Raw genomic sequence first — 12,973 nt, 5'->3', positions numbered from 1 at the left:
GGAAGAAAGAACAGGTGACCTGGCACATCAACAAGAAGGAGCTGATGGCTGTTTGGCTAGCTTTGAAAGCTTTCGAGCCCCACGTCCTAGCTTCAGCAGTGCAGATCAACTCGGACAACACCACGGCCCTGGCATACATCAGGAAGCAGGGGGGGACTCACTCTTTCTCCCTGTACGAGGCAGCAAAAGAACTTCTGCTGTGGGCAGAGGAAAGGAAGATTTGTCTCCTTACCAGGTTCGTACAGGGAGAAAAGAACGTCAGACTAGACCTCCTAAGCAGGAAAGATCAAGTCCTGCCTGCAGAGTGGACTCTTCACGAGGATGTTTGCCAGGACCTGTGGAAGCTTTGGGGCAGGCCTCATATAGACCTCTTCGCCACAGCCAAGAATGCGGAGGATAGCCAACTACTGCTCTCCGATATCGGTACCCGAGGGCAGTGTCGATAGACGCTTTTCTCCTAGATTGGAAGGGTCTAGACATGTATGCTTTTCCTCCATTCAAGATACTGGGAGAGAGACTCAAGAATTTGCAGAATCGGAGGCAGCAAGGATGACGCTGGTAGCCCCGTTCTGGCCCGCACAAGTATGGTTCACAGAGGTACTGAATGGTTAGTAGATCTTCCGAGAAACATTACCACAGAGGATCGATCTGCTCAGACAACCCCACTTCGACAGGTATCACAAAAACCTCCCCGCTCTAGATCTGACTGGCTTCAGACTGTCAAAGTTGGTCAGAACGAGAGGGTTTTTCTGCAAGAGTTGTAACGGCTATCGCAGCAGCAAGAAGGCCTTCTACCCTTAGAGTCTACCAATCGAAGTGGGACGTCTTTCGACGATGGTGTAGGAACCATCACTTTTCCTCTTCCAGTACCTCTGTAACCCATATAGCAGACTTCTTACTTTTCCTTAGGGAGAAAAGTGGACTGGCGGTATCAACCATTAAAGGTTATCGTAGCATGCTGTCTGCAGTGTTTAGGCACAGAAACTTAAAACATTTCAGAAGACAAGGACCTTCATGATCTAATAAGATCTTTTGAAACATCCAAAAGGTTTCTCCAGGGATTCCGAGTTGGAATCTGGATGTAGTGCTACGTTTCCGGAGGTCCCCTAAGTTCGAACCGCCTCAGTCTGCCTCGTTTAGAGACCTCACGAGGAAGACACTGTTTCTCATGGCATTGGCTTCCGCAAAGAGGGTTAGTGAACTCATGCATTAGAAGGAAATGTGGGTTCTGGAGAGGGAGGCTTCAACCTTCCGGACTCACCAGTGGTAGCTTACACACTCCCCCTGAAACCCCCCCCAAGAGGCGGCGCGAGCGCTAAACCACGCCCCCTTGGGCGGTGCTATCAGAGACGAGCGGGTTGACTCGGCAAAAGTAGTCACAATTTTGAAGTTGACTTCGGCATAGAAGGTTCTCTTTTCCCTCCCGCTCTGCCCACTGCTAAAATATGAAGAGGCAAATTCTTTCCTACGTGGATGTTCATCGGCTGAGTGACGACTCCAGCGAAGAGGAGAAGAATGTAGACCGTAACAAAAAAAGTCCACAATCGACTGCAGGAAGTGAAATGCCTTCAAATTCTGATATCGTGAATATGTTACTCCAACAGAATCAAACTCTCATGAAAATTATTCAGAAAGGGTAAGGTTTTAAATTCTGTTTACAACGAAACCGGCATATGGAAAGCAGCGGAGTTAGACTTATGACGTCACAAATGCAAATGGCGGCCCACATACGTAAGTTTGTTATTGTTTTGAATGGTTGGAGCAGCCAGTTCCGAACGTAGCGTAACTGCGTAAGTAGCGTAAGCAAAGCATGTGCATGATTACTACATGAAATAATGGTAGAAAACCAACTAAATGCTCCAATTTATATATAACAAGCTTATAACTAGGTATACAATACAAATTGCTTGCTTGACACATCAAAACCACGTAGCTTAATAGGTAGTAGGCTAGGCCACAGGTAAGTTAGGCTGTTCGAGTTCACGTTTCTCATTTTAAACCTATCGATGCTAGCCTAGGCCCTGGGGGGCGATCTGCAAAGGGTTACATAGGAAGCAGGTCTAGATTATGTTAATAATAACAGATACATACCTTACATAGTCACTTAATAAGGCCCTGAATTAACCTAAGAGGGCTATTTGAGTCGTGAACCCCTTTGCTTGACTTCAGCCTTCTAGGTCCGCTGCTGTCCATATTTACGATACCTGTTGAATAAACACTTTAATTAAAGGTTGGTAAATAAATCACTGATATAAAAACATTCAACTCGGCAGAAGTGGTTCACCTGCTAAGAAGAATGAGGCTCCCCCTCCTACTAAACGCTCGAGACGATCACCTGAATTACCTGAAAGTGCAAATTTAGACCTCTTTTCCTTTTAGTATTAATGAAGATGAAAGTGATTATGAAGATTTCAACCTTCTTACCTTCCATAAACCCATTCCTTCATATATTTCCACCAATTTCAAAGCTGAACCATCTTTTCATAGAGAAGGGAAAATTCAATTGAATAACTCACTAGTAGCATTAACTTTCAGTGAAGGCCATAGTGATAACATTGATAAATTCTTTGTAAGTAGAAAGGAAATAAAAATAAATCATTCTCTATCCTAGAAATTGAGCCTTGCTCCACACCAGGTCAAAGAGAGGTTTTTTCAGCACTAGTTTTTTATGCACCAGAGCACAATAAGCTTCACTCAGCGCCAGACCAAGATGTTTGCTCAGCACCAGAACATGAGTTTTTCTCGGCACCAGTTGATAACGAGGTTCACTCGGCACCAGTTGATAATGAGCTTTGCTCCGCACCAGTTAATAATGAGCTTTGCTCCGCACCAATTAATAATGAGCTTTGCTCCGCACCAGTTAATAATGAGCTTTGCTCTGCACCAGACCACCATGACATTGGGCCTAATGCTATAAATAAGGATAGGAAGCAAAGAGACCTTGCCTTTGGACTCAAAACCCAATGAATAACTACTCCCAGAGCCCCCCAGCGAGTAGGATAGGTAAGTCATTACTAATGAACATTGATAGTTGGAGAAAGCTTCCTAATGCCTCTTTTGCTTGTAGAATTATCAATGTAATGGGGTGAGAATTCCATTTAATAATAAACTAAAAGCCCAGAGAAATCAGTAAAAAGGGTAGGTAAGATAGATTTTATTCAACTAACAAGCGGAAAAATATTGGAAAGAGAATGTGACAGACTGCTAAAACTAGGAGTCATAGAGCAGATCCCCAGAACTTCCTTTTACTTTTCCAACCACATATTTTATAAATTAAAACCAGATGGAACAGTAAGACTAATCTTTGATATGAAGGTGCTTAACACCATGATTAGAAAACCTTCCTTTACCATGCTTAAGGCCAATACAATATTTCCCTATCTACATCTAAACTCTCTTGGGCCTGCAAACTAGATTTAAAAGATGCTTATTGGCACATTCCATTACATACAAGTAGCCAGAAATTTTCTAACCTTCAAGCTAGGTAAAAGGAAGTTCAAATGGACTGTGGTACCCTTTGGACTAAACGAAAGATCCACTTATATATTTTCAAAGATAATGTACACGGTGATCAAGTATATTAGAACTACATACAACATCTTAATATTCAACTATCTTGATGACATTCTCATATTAGCAAAAGATTATTTAAAATGTAAAAATCACATTCAGGTAGTCATTAGGATATTGTCAGACTTAGGATGGAATATCTCTTTTAAAAAAATCTACAATTGAACCGGCTCAAAGAATTGAATTTTTAGGAGTGCGTTACAATATGATTAAGAAAACTATGAAATATTCAGAAAACATAGAGAAGTGTATCAAATTGGCCAAAGCTTTCTCCAACTCTGTTAAATCTGACCTTCACTCCTATCAGATGTTAATTGGAGCCCTCCTAAATTTCAGTGCTTCCTATACAAGCTGGGGAAGATTCCATCTTAAATATCTCCACAGATACCACAGTTATTTTAATTCAGGGTACAAAATCATTCCACACCTTCAAAAAATACCTAAAGCCATGGGAACTGAGACAAATGTACAGAGAGGTTAACATTCCAAAACCACAAATAGATGCAGAACTTTTCACAGATGCTTCCAACCAGGGTTGGGGAGGAGCATTAGTAATAAGCGGGTAAAATACTCTCAATAAATGGAACTTGGACACATGAAGAATCCTCCCTTCACATTAATGTAAGAGAGTTATTAGCGTGCTTCTATTCTATGGAACACTTCACTACAAGGTTATACAACAAAGTAGTCTTAATTCATGTAGATTCAAAGGTTACAAATTGTTGGCTAAGGAAGCAGGGTAGTATCAGAAACAAGGTAGCTCATGAACTTGTCAGGAAAATACTAAGTAACATGAAGGATCATAACATACAGATAAATTCCAGATGGATCAGGGGAGTAAGTAACACCATTGCAGACTCACTTTCCAGAGACCTGGGTTCAATCCACACAGAAACTTGCCTCAGTGACAGTCTATTTCTCCTTAATCTGCACCGACTTCAATTTCAAACCCGGAAATAGATCTGTTCTCAAATGGCTTCAATACTAAGTGCAAAAAGTTTTGTTCATCTCTTCCAAACCAAAAAGCCATCAGCAATAATGCACTTACGATTAGCTGGAAGGGACCAACACCTCTCTATGCCTTTCCACCAGGATTCTTACTACACAAAGTAGCTTTTAAAATCTATAAAGAATGCAATAATAACATGCTTTTCTGTACCATATCGCAGGGGCCAAGAACCATGGATTCCATTAGTGAGGTCAGTTTCGAAGCAGCACAAACTATATACTGTGAAGATAGAAGACTACCAGATAGTTCTCAAGGACTGTATCTCACCCTCAGCAAAGCTCCAATCAACTTTGATCGCCTTCAAAATTTAAAGGACCAGCTCCCAAATGTCTTTCCTCCTGAGGTTTGCACCAAAATTGCTATCAGCTTGAGGGACAGCTCCATGCACAAGTATGAAAACCTGTATAACATTTTTAAAAGTTTCATTCATAAGGAGTATGGAAGCGACAACAAATTCCCCCTGTTAGCAATTATTTTATTTTTCAATCACCTTATAGACAAGGGACTGGCTTACAATACCTGAAGAGCTACAGAGCAGCTTTAGGTCCTATATTGTCAGGATATTTCCCAGGTTACTGTCTTGCAGAAGACAAATATGTCAAAGCAATGATATCGGGGGTGAATAGAAGGAAGCCGAGCAACACTCACCAGTTCCCTGGCTGGGATCTAGACAAAGTAATTTCGTTTCTCAACACCACAAGAGATAACTCTACCTTACTACTGACACAGAAAAACCTTATTCTAGTAGTAGCCTTAGCTTGCCCTTTAAGAGCAAATCAATTTAACAATCTCTGCATTTCCAGGAGCACTTCACCCAGAACACATTGTCCTACGGAACCACCCTTCCTTCATGGCCAAAAACAAAACCAAAAGAACAACTACACACCAATAGAGATCAGCTTTAGAAAGCTTCCTAACAGACCAAAAATATGTCCAGTCAGACAATTGAACTTCTATTTGGAATACACAAACAAAGTCTGTAGGGAAAGAAACATAGACAGGAGAAAGACCACATATGGCTAGATGAACACTTCAAGATAATGTCTTTACAAAAAATGAGACAACTTTTTACGGGAGTGCATTTTCAGAGCCGACCCAAATGCAACTAAACAGTCAACTAATTTCCACTCTATAAGGGGTCAAGCTTCATCAAGACTGCTATACAATGGTATATCTTTACAAGAAATCATGTCCAGAATGAATTGGAGAAGCGACTCTGTCTTCAGCTCTTACTATGCTCTCCTCGGCTTACAGGGAGGTGCTTTCGATGCTGTGGTCGCTGGACTTCATCTTCAAGCCCCTGAAGCATCGGCCTAGCTACCACTGGTGAGTCCGGAAGGTTGAAGCCTCCCTCTCCAGAACTGTAAGTTTACTTGTGAACGAAGGTTCTGGAGTGGGAGGTGAGACCTTCCGGACTCAAGGTCTGGGTCACCCTCCAACCCTTCACCCGGGAGCTGAGGAGACCATGTAACTAGGAGAGGATATTCTAACAAACTTCATAATCCAACAGAGTAGGTTATATATACAAGAATACATACATACAATCACTATTATTCCAGAGAAAACAAACTAACTGCAATCTTTCATTATTTATTTCAACCGAAACCGCACAAGAAGATTGACCTTACTAGTAAAAAGACCTTTGTGTTCAACAAATTTGCACCTTCACAGTAATTTCTTCATAACTTGAACAGCCTAAGGTAAGCTCACCACTTCTGTGTTAGTTTTTTGTGCTTTAACAACTTCAAAAATGTGACTACTTTTGCCGAGTCAACCCGCTCGTCTCTGATAGCACCGCCCAAGGGGGCGTGGTTTAGCGCTCGCGCCGCCTCTTGGGGGGGTTTCAGGGGGAGTGTGTAAGCTACCACTGGTGAGTCCGGAGGTCTCACCTCCCACTCAGAACCTTCGTTCACAAGTAAACTTACAGATTCAGAGGAGATGCAGCTATCTGTTTCATTCCTACCTTCGTTCTTGGCTAAGAACGAGAACCCCTCAAATCCTTGGCCTAGGAGCTTTGCAGTCCAAGGCTTGTCTGCATTAGTAGACGAGGAAGCAGAGAGGTCACTTTGCCCAGTACGAAGTTTAAAGTTTTATCTACAGAGAAAGAAAAAACTTAAGGGCAATGATGTCAACCTTTGGTGCTCTGTAAGAGATCCAAGGAGGACTCTTTCGAAGAATGCGCTTTCTTTCTTATCAGAAGCCTGGTGAAAGAAGCACATGCGATATGTGATGAAAGTAATTCAAAGTTCTTAAGGTCAAAGCTCATGAGGTAAGAGCTATTGCCATGTCATTGACTTTCAACAAAAACATATCACTTGAGTAATATTATGAAGGCAACATTCTGGCTTTGCAACTCAGTCTTCGCAAACCACTATCTGAGAGACGTCAAAATTACGTATGAAAAGTGCTTCGCGTTAGGCCTGTACGTATCGGCGGATTCGGTGCTGGGGCAGGGAGCTGAGACATATCCTTTGTAGTATATTTTTTCCCCCTTGTTAGGTTGTAAGTTTTTGGTTGTTGGAAAGAACATGCGGGTAGGCATGTCTTTGATTTCGTAGGTCTAACAATGATTAGATTGGTTAGGTGATCGGTTTATGTTTGAGCTCCTTGCAATGATAGTGGTTAGGTTCTGTCATATAAGTGGGCGAATCCCCGTTGACAGATCCTGCTCGAATTCTATCAAGTAAGCGGATAACCAAATCCCTTTGATAGACCCAAAGAGTCTGTCAGCTGTAGGTCACGCCCTCGCTGAAGCTCTTCAGGCAACGCAGACTCATAGACAGTAACTACGAAGTCTTCTGCCTAAAACAGGTAAGAACCAAGGTTGTATTTTACATCCTACAACTAGTGTTGTTTTCCCCTTTTTTCCATATTTATATTGCTGTCTCTTTCCCTCCACCAAGGGTGTCAATCAGCTAAGTATATATCTGACAGGAAAGTTCATGTACAAAAATGTTATTGTTAGTATACAATAAGGTTTTGTACATACTTACCTGGCAGATATATACGATTGATGGCCCGCCCAGCCTCCCCTCAGGAGACAGGTGGAAGGAAAAATTCTGGCTGGAAAGGGAGATTGGTTCTTACAGCCGCCACCCAGCGGCGGGTAAGGTAGATCACCTGACCTACCTGTCGCGTGTGCCGCGAGTTTTGAATTCTGTCGTGACGTCAGAGACGTAAAGCTAAGTATATATCTGCCAGGTAAGTATGTACAAAACCTTATTGTATACTAACAATAACATATTTTTTACAGGTGGTTTGTCTAGGCAGTGTTGCTATTTTATATAATTTATGAATTAAGAATTCCCATTTTGGCTTCATGCCTGAAGTTCTGTGTAATAGAGGCACAGTTCACAATGGGACAACTACAGGACAAGTAACCTGAAGATAATGGTTATTATTATTAAGTAGTTTAATCAGACTACAAAATCTAAATACTCAACTCATATGGCAGGCTGCAGAGTCCTTTGGTGTTTATTACAATAATGGAAGTAGCTACAAAGAAGTGCAGAATAAACGGGTGTGTACTTGAATTTGTGTAAGTAGATGCTGTGTGATGTATGTGCCAGATGGTAGACCTTGAGTTCAAATGATTTTTTTTTTTTTTTTTTTTTGTTTTTTTTTATAGCACCTTAAGGGTCGCAGTTTTTACTTGTCCATTTTTAGCCACAAGGAATGTCAAGGACAGTGGTTGCCAAAAGTTGTACCATGCTTATTCTCTGCTTAGGTTAAGGATACTTAACATTTATATATCCTGGAAAATGTTGCAAGATATTTTTCCATTTAGATGCAGACTGTACAGGCAAGGTTTAGGACACACGACTCCCCTTCACCTCCACCAAAACGCAGAAAATCTTCTCCAGCTAGATTAAGAAATTCACCAAAGCCAGCAGACGAAGAAGAGGAAAACACTGATGCACAGTCTGACACTAAAAGAGACATAAGAGTGAGTTTCTGAACCCTATGTTTTTTTAAGTTTCAACATGTTTGCAAAATAACTTGTTTGTGATCACCCATCAAGTTTTCACATAATCATAGTTAGTGTTTCAGGAACTTTTATTGTTTATTTGTAGGCCTGCTGTAAGATAATTCCGTATACTTATTGTTTGATCTTTCCACTTCCATTAATGTTTAATGTAAAGGATCCATTTACCATTTTTTTTTTAATTGGAGATGATACTAGACAGTAGGTGTTTGTTTCATAAACACCTATTACTTTATGTTAATTCTTATATGCAATTGCAGTCATCTCCGGAAATGCCCCAGGAAATGCCCCAGAAAAAAAAAACTTACTTTCAACTTGAGAGCCAGAATTGGTGATAACTAGTATCTGCTGTGTGTGAACAGCATCTGCAATCTTGGTCCTCAGAAAATATTGCTAAAATATTCATCATAAACATTTTGAATGATTTTTTATTCCTGGGGTATAATTTTGTATTGTTTTTAATTGCTGGCTGATCATTTGGCAGTTGCAGTTATCCCATATTCACCCAGTTTTGTCCTGTGCTTACCTTGTGACCTGAACACCAGTGCATTACTTTTCAGCATGTATATATGTAAGTTCAGAGTTTACTATTTGAACAGTCGTCTGTTTTCCTTTTTTGACTGTTGGGAAGTATTTTATCCTCTTTTATTTGTGTAGATGTATGTATGTATATATTTTCTTCTATAATCATGCTTATGTGCAAAAGATTTAATAGCAGCTTAGCTTTTATTACTTCTTATGGATGCCTTGCAGGCTTATTCACATTTTTCCATAGTCTTGCGTTATGCTTGCTTCTTTTGCCAGTAAGTTTATTTAAATAGTTAGTCTTTTCCTGTTTTGTATATTTTTTATAATAATCCAAAAACTGCAATTTTTATGCCATTTTACATACGCAAAGTTAGAATGTGTTATTTTTATTTTTATTATTTATGACAATTATTTTGCTGAAGAGTGATTCCTGTTTCAGCACTTGGTGACATTACTGATAATTTTTCAGTTTTTGTAGATTAGCTTATTTTGTTATTAACACTTTTGAATTAAGAAACTTGCATCCAATTCTGTTGTATTGATTTTGTGTTTATTGCATTATAGAGGTAGTGCCAGCCCTTCAGAACCAGCATAAATACCAACATTTACTCCATAGAGTATGTTCTGGTAGGAAGCTTGAATTTCAAGCCAGTGGCCCTTTGGGCTTGTTCCTTATGAAAAGGGTTCATCTTCTGAATAATAAAAGCGCCTTATTGGCGTGGTCAGTGATTATCGGGCATTCCATTGAGGTGTGAGAGATGTGTATTTCTGGTGATAGAAGTTAACTCTCGACGTGGTCCGGAAGTCATGTAAAACCGTTGTTCCCGTTGCTGAATAACCACTGGTTCCATGCAACGTAAAAACACCATACAAACAAACAGTAATAATAATAATTCAGATTATACTACTAGAAGACTGTTACAGCAGTCTAAGACTTAAAAGGAAGGAGATTTGCTTCCTGTGCTGTGGAGAGCTCTTCAGTGCTGTGTATGAGTTTCGGAAAACCCAACCAATGTAAAAAATTTCTAACTACAAATATGTTGTGTAAACCAGAAGAAACTCAGACACATCCTTTGTGATGGATGTTTGGACTATTAAAAGGTATTTCATAGGGTCACTGATACAAATGAAGATATTGGATTCGTAGATACAGGTGAGCTTACACATTTCTACACAACTGAAACTTGTTGTGACTTAACCTCTCCTTAGGGGGCTCATATTGCTGGGTAGATTTTAGATGGCAAACACTGAATGATTTGCATTATAGTAACCACTCAGTTTCATTATTGCCACCCAACAATAACACTCTAGCACAAAGATTACAATGCCTTAAAAAAGTCAGTTAGCAGAAATTTAAAGAAATAAGTGCAACAGGAGATGCAGATGAATGGAGTCTTCCTATTTAGTATGAGGTAACTCATCTACTTACTATCTTTTGTATAAGTAGATGCTCGAAACCTCAGATTTCAACAGCAGTCCTCTGGTTTAGAGTAAAGAAATCAAAGATGATTTTAGGTGTTGATTGTATTTGTATGGTGATAGTGATAATATATCCAATAATCTTCCTATTACATTATTGACTGTTATTGATATAATTAATCACAAGGGCATTTTGATGCAAAATTCTTTTGTTGTTTCATATCCAAACTTGTTAGTTTGTAATTGAGTCAAAAAGACTTCAGAATTCCTTAAACATCATTGCAGTCTTGATTGAGTAATTTTTTTTTACAGAAGCTATTAAAATTACCTCAACCATTTTCCATTGGAGTAATGGATTTTCAGGTAAATTAAATTTGTGCTATATCAAATTGAATTTTCACCCTCACAAACCAGTTTGTAATGTAATTTGCAGAATTTTAATGAGACTATATGTATGTAGAAGAAAGAAGAGTCAGCATACCTGTGCAGCTATTTCTCATTATTCCACAGAATATGCTAGAGGTAAAAAAAATGGCCGCCAGATGAGTATCCAGAAGATGGTGTTGATCTTGGGGAAGAGGCTGATCATAATCCATTACCAACTCCAGAAATTAATTTACTAGAGCAATCACCAGATGTCCCACCAAGAACAGGGGGAGGTTCAACATCTTCCATGAGTATACCCTCAGTTTTTCTTCCACAACACATTGCTTCAGAGAAGCCAAATCGCCATTTACTTCAAAAACGAAATTCTCAAGAAAAGTCATCGGCCGGTCTTCATTTAGAATTTCCTCAGGGTCCATCTTGTAAGTGCTTTCCTTTAAAAAATTTTGTAAATAAAAAGGTTAATTATAGCCATATAACCACTTCATGTGCAAAGGGGTTGGATGATATATACTACATAATGTACAAACCTTTAGTGTACATGACATAATTATTGATTACAAACATATATAAGAGGAACTGGATAACTTGTGCTAATTACTTCTTAAGCCACCTGATAGGCTACCCATTAGGAGGGGAAGTAATCACTTTACATAGTCATTTTCATTCAATTCCTATTAATTTTAAGAACTCATATCTCTGGGTGATAGTTTCATGGCTGCATTTTTATTTTTCAGTATTATTGAGGAAATGTGCTATGTTTATTTTCATATGTTCCTTTCTAGGTTTTATTAGTGAGTCATGACATACATGAGAGGGAGGTCTTCCTAATAATAATGAATTGCTTTCATGGTATGTTGTTCTGTACTAAAAAAAAAAAAAATGAATTTGTTATTACTCAGACCATGCCAAAGATGTGGTAGTTGGAATTTTGATGGTTGTTTCTAATGTGGAATTATGGTAATGTGTCAGGATTTCTCATTTCATGAGTTCTCATGAGTTCCTCGTTGGATGGGTGGTTTTTGTGCTTGCCTACCAATCTGGTGGTCTGGTCCGAAGTTCAATTCTCCTCTCGGCCAACGCAGAATCAGAGGAATTTATTTCTGGTGATAGAAATTCATTTTTCAATTTAATGTGGTTCGGATCCCACAATAAGCTGTAAGTCCCATTGCTACGAAACCAATTGGTTCCTAGTCATGTAAAAAATATCTAATCCTTCGAGCCAGTCCTAGGAGAGCTGTTAATCAGCTCAGTGGTCTGGTAAAACTAAGATATACTACTTTCTCATTTCTTGAAGGCTATTGAAAAAGTGTTCCAGCCTATGAATAATCTACTAAGCATATTTTCTAAGAGAAAGCAAGGTAAAATGTTTAAAACTTTAATAACCTTTCAAGAATATTAGGAAATTTGTTTATACTTATAATCAATTATTTTTTTCTTTATAATGTTTAGGGTTATGTGTAAAATTTGAATTGTTTCATAACAACCCAATTACTCATATTTGAGACCCTTCATCCATCTGCATTAAGACCCCAAGTGTTCAAAGTCTAGAAGAAAAGAACCTCACCTTGATCCCAGTAGGATGATTCATTTGCACCTGGCCTTTCTAGTCTCCTGTGGAAAACAGTTCTTCCTAGCTCACAACATTTTGGATTGCCTGCCATTTCCATTTTTTAAATTTTTTTTTTTTTTTTATTACATCGTTGCATTATTCTTGCAGTGTGACATTCTTGAGTCATTTACATACCTTTTTAATAGCTATAATTTTCTTGTCCTCAGAAAGAACTGATAGTTTTTTTTTGTTTTTTGTGTGTGTTCCACTTGATTGTTTCACATTTGGTCAGTTGTTTCACAAACTAGAATATTTCAAGTACTTTTCATCCGCTTTGTGCCTGCGTTCCATTTGTTCTTCACTGGTGATGCTAAGCCAGTTATATTTTTTCAGTGTGCTGTGCTTTTGCAATATTTTGTTCAAGGTTGTTGTGACAGTTCCATAATTTCAGTTTCTCATTTTACTGTTCACAAATATTGGGACTTGATAGTTTTCTTGATGATTAAATTGTTGTTTGGGATTTTTG

The 12,973-nt window shown here is 39.0% G+C and overlaps 1 protein-coding gene across 1 annotated transcript in view; it reads left to right on the top strand.

The window, feature by feature from the left end:
• Positions 1-12,973, top strand: part of LOC135197522 (uncharacterized) — a 45,990-nt gene that overhangs the window by 15,809 nt on the left and 17,208 nt on the right. Inside the window, 6 exon segments of the mRNA XM_064224584.1 lie at positions 2,380-2,569; positions 4,740-4,969; positions 5,383-5,515; positions 8,367-8,525; positions 11,022-11,039; positions 11,041-11,317. Coding sequence (XP_064080654.1) covers positions 2,380-2,569; positions 4,740-4,969; positions 5,383-5,515; positions 8,367-8,525; positions 11,022-11,039; positions 11,041-11,317 — 1,007 coding nt within the window.

This window comes from Macrobrachium nipponense, chromosome 21 (genome assembly GCF_015104395.2).
Source record: "Macrobrachium nipponense isolate FS-2020 chromosome 21, ASM1510439v2, whole genome shotgun sequence".
NCBI classification, from domain to species: domain Eukaryota; kingdom Metazoa; phylum Arthropoda; class Malacostraca; order Decapoda; family Palaemonidae; genus Macrobrachium; species Macrobrachium nipponense.
Note: the sequence above shows the minus strand (reverse complement) of the source record. Positions and strands in the feature narration are given on the sequence as shown.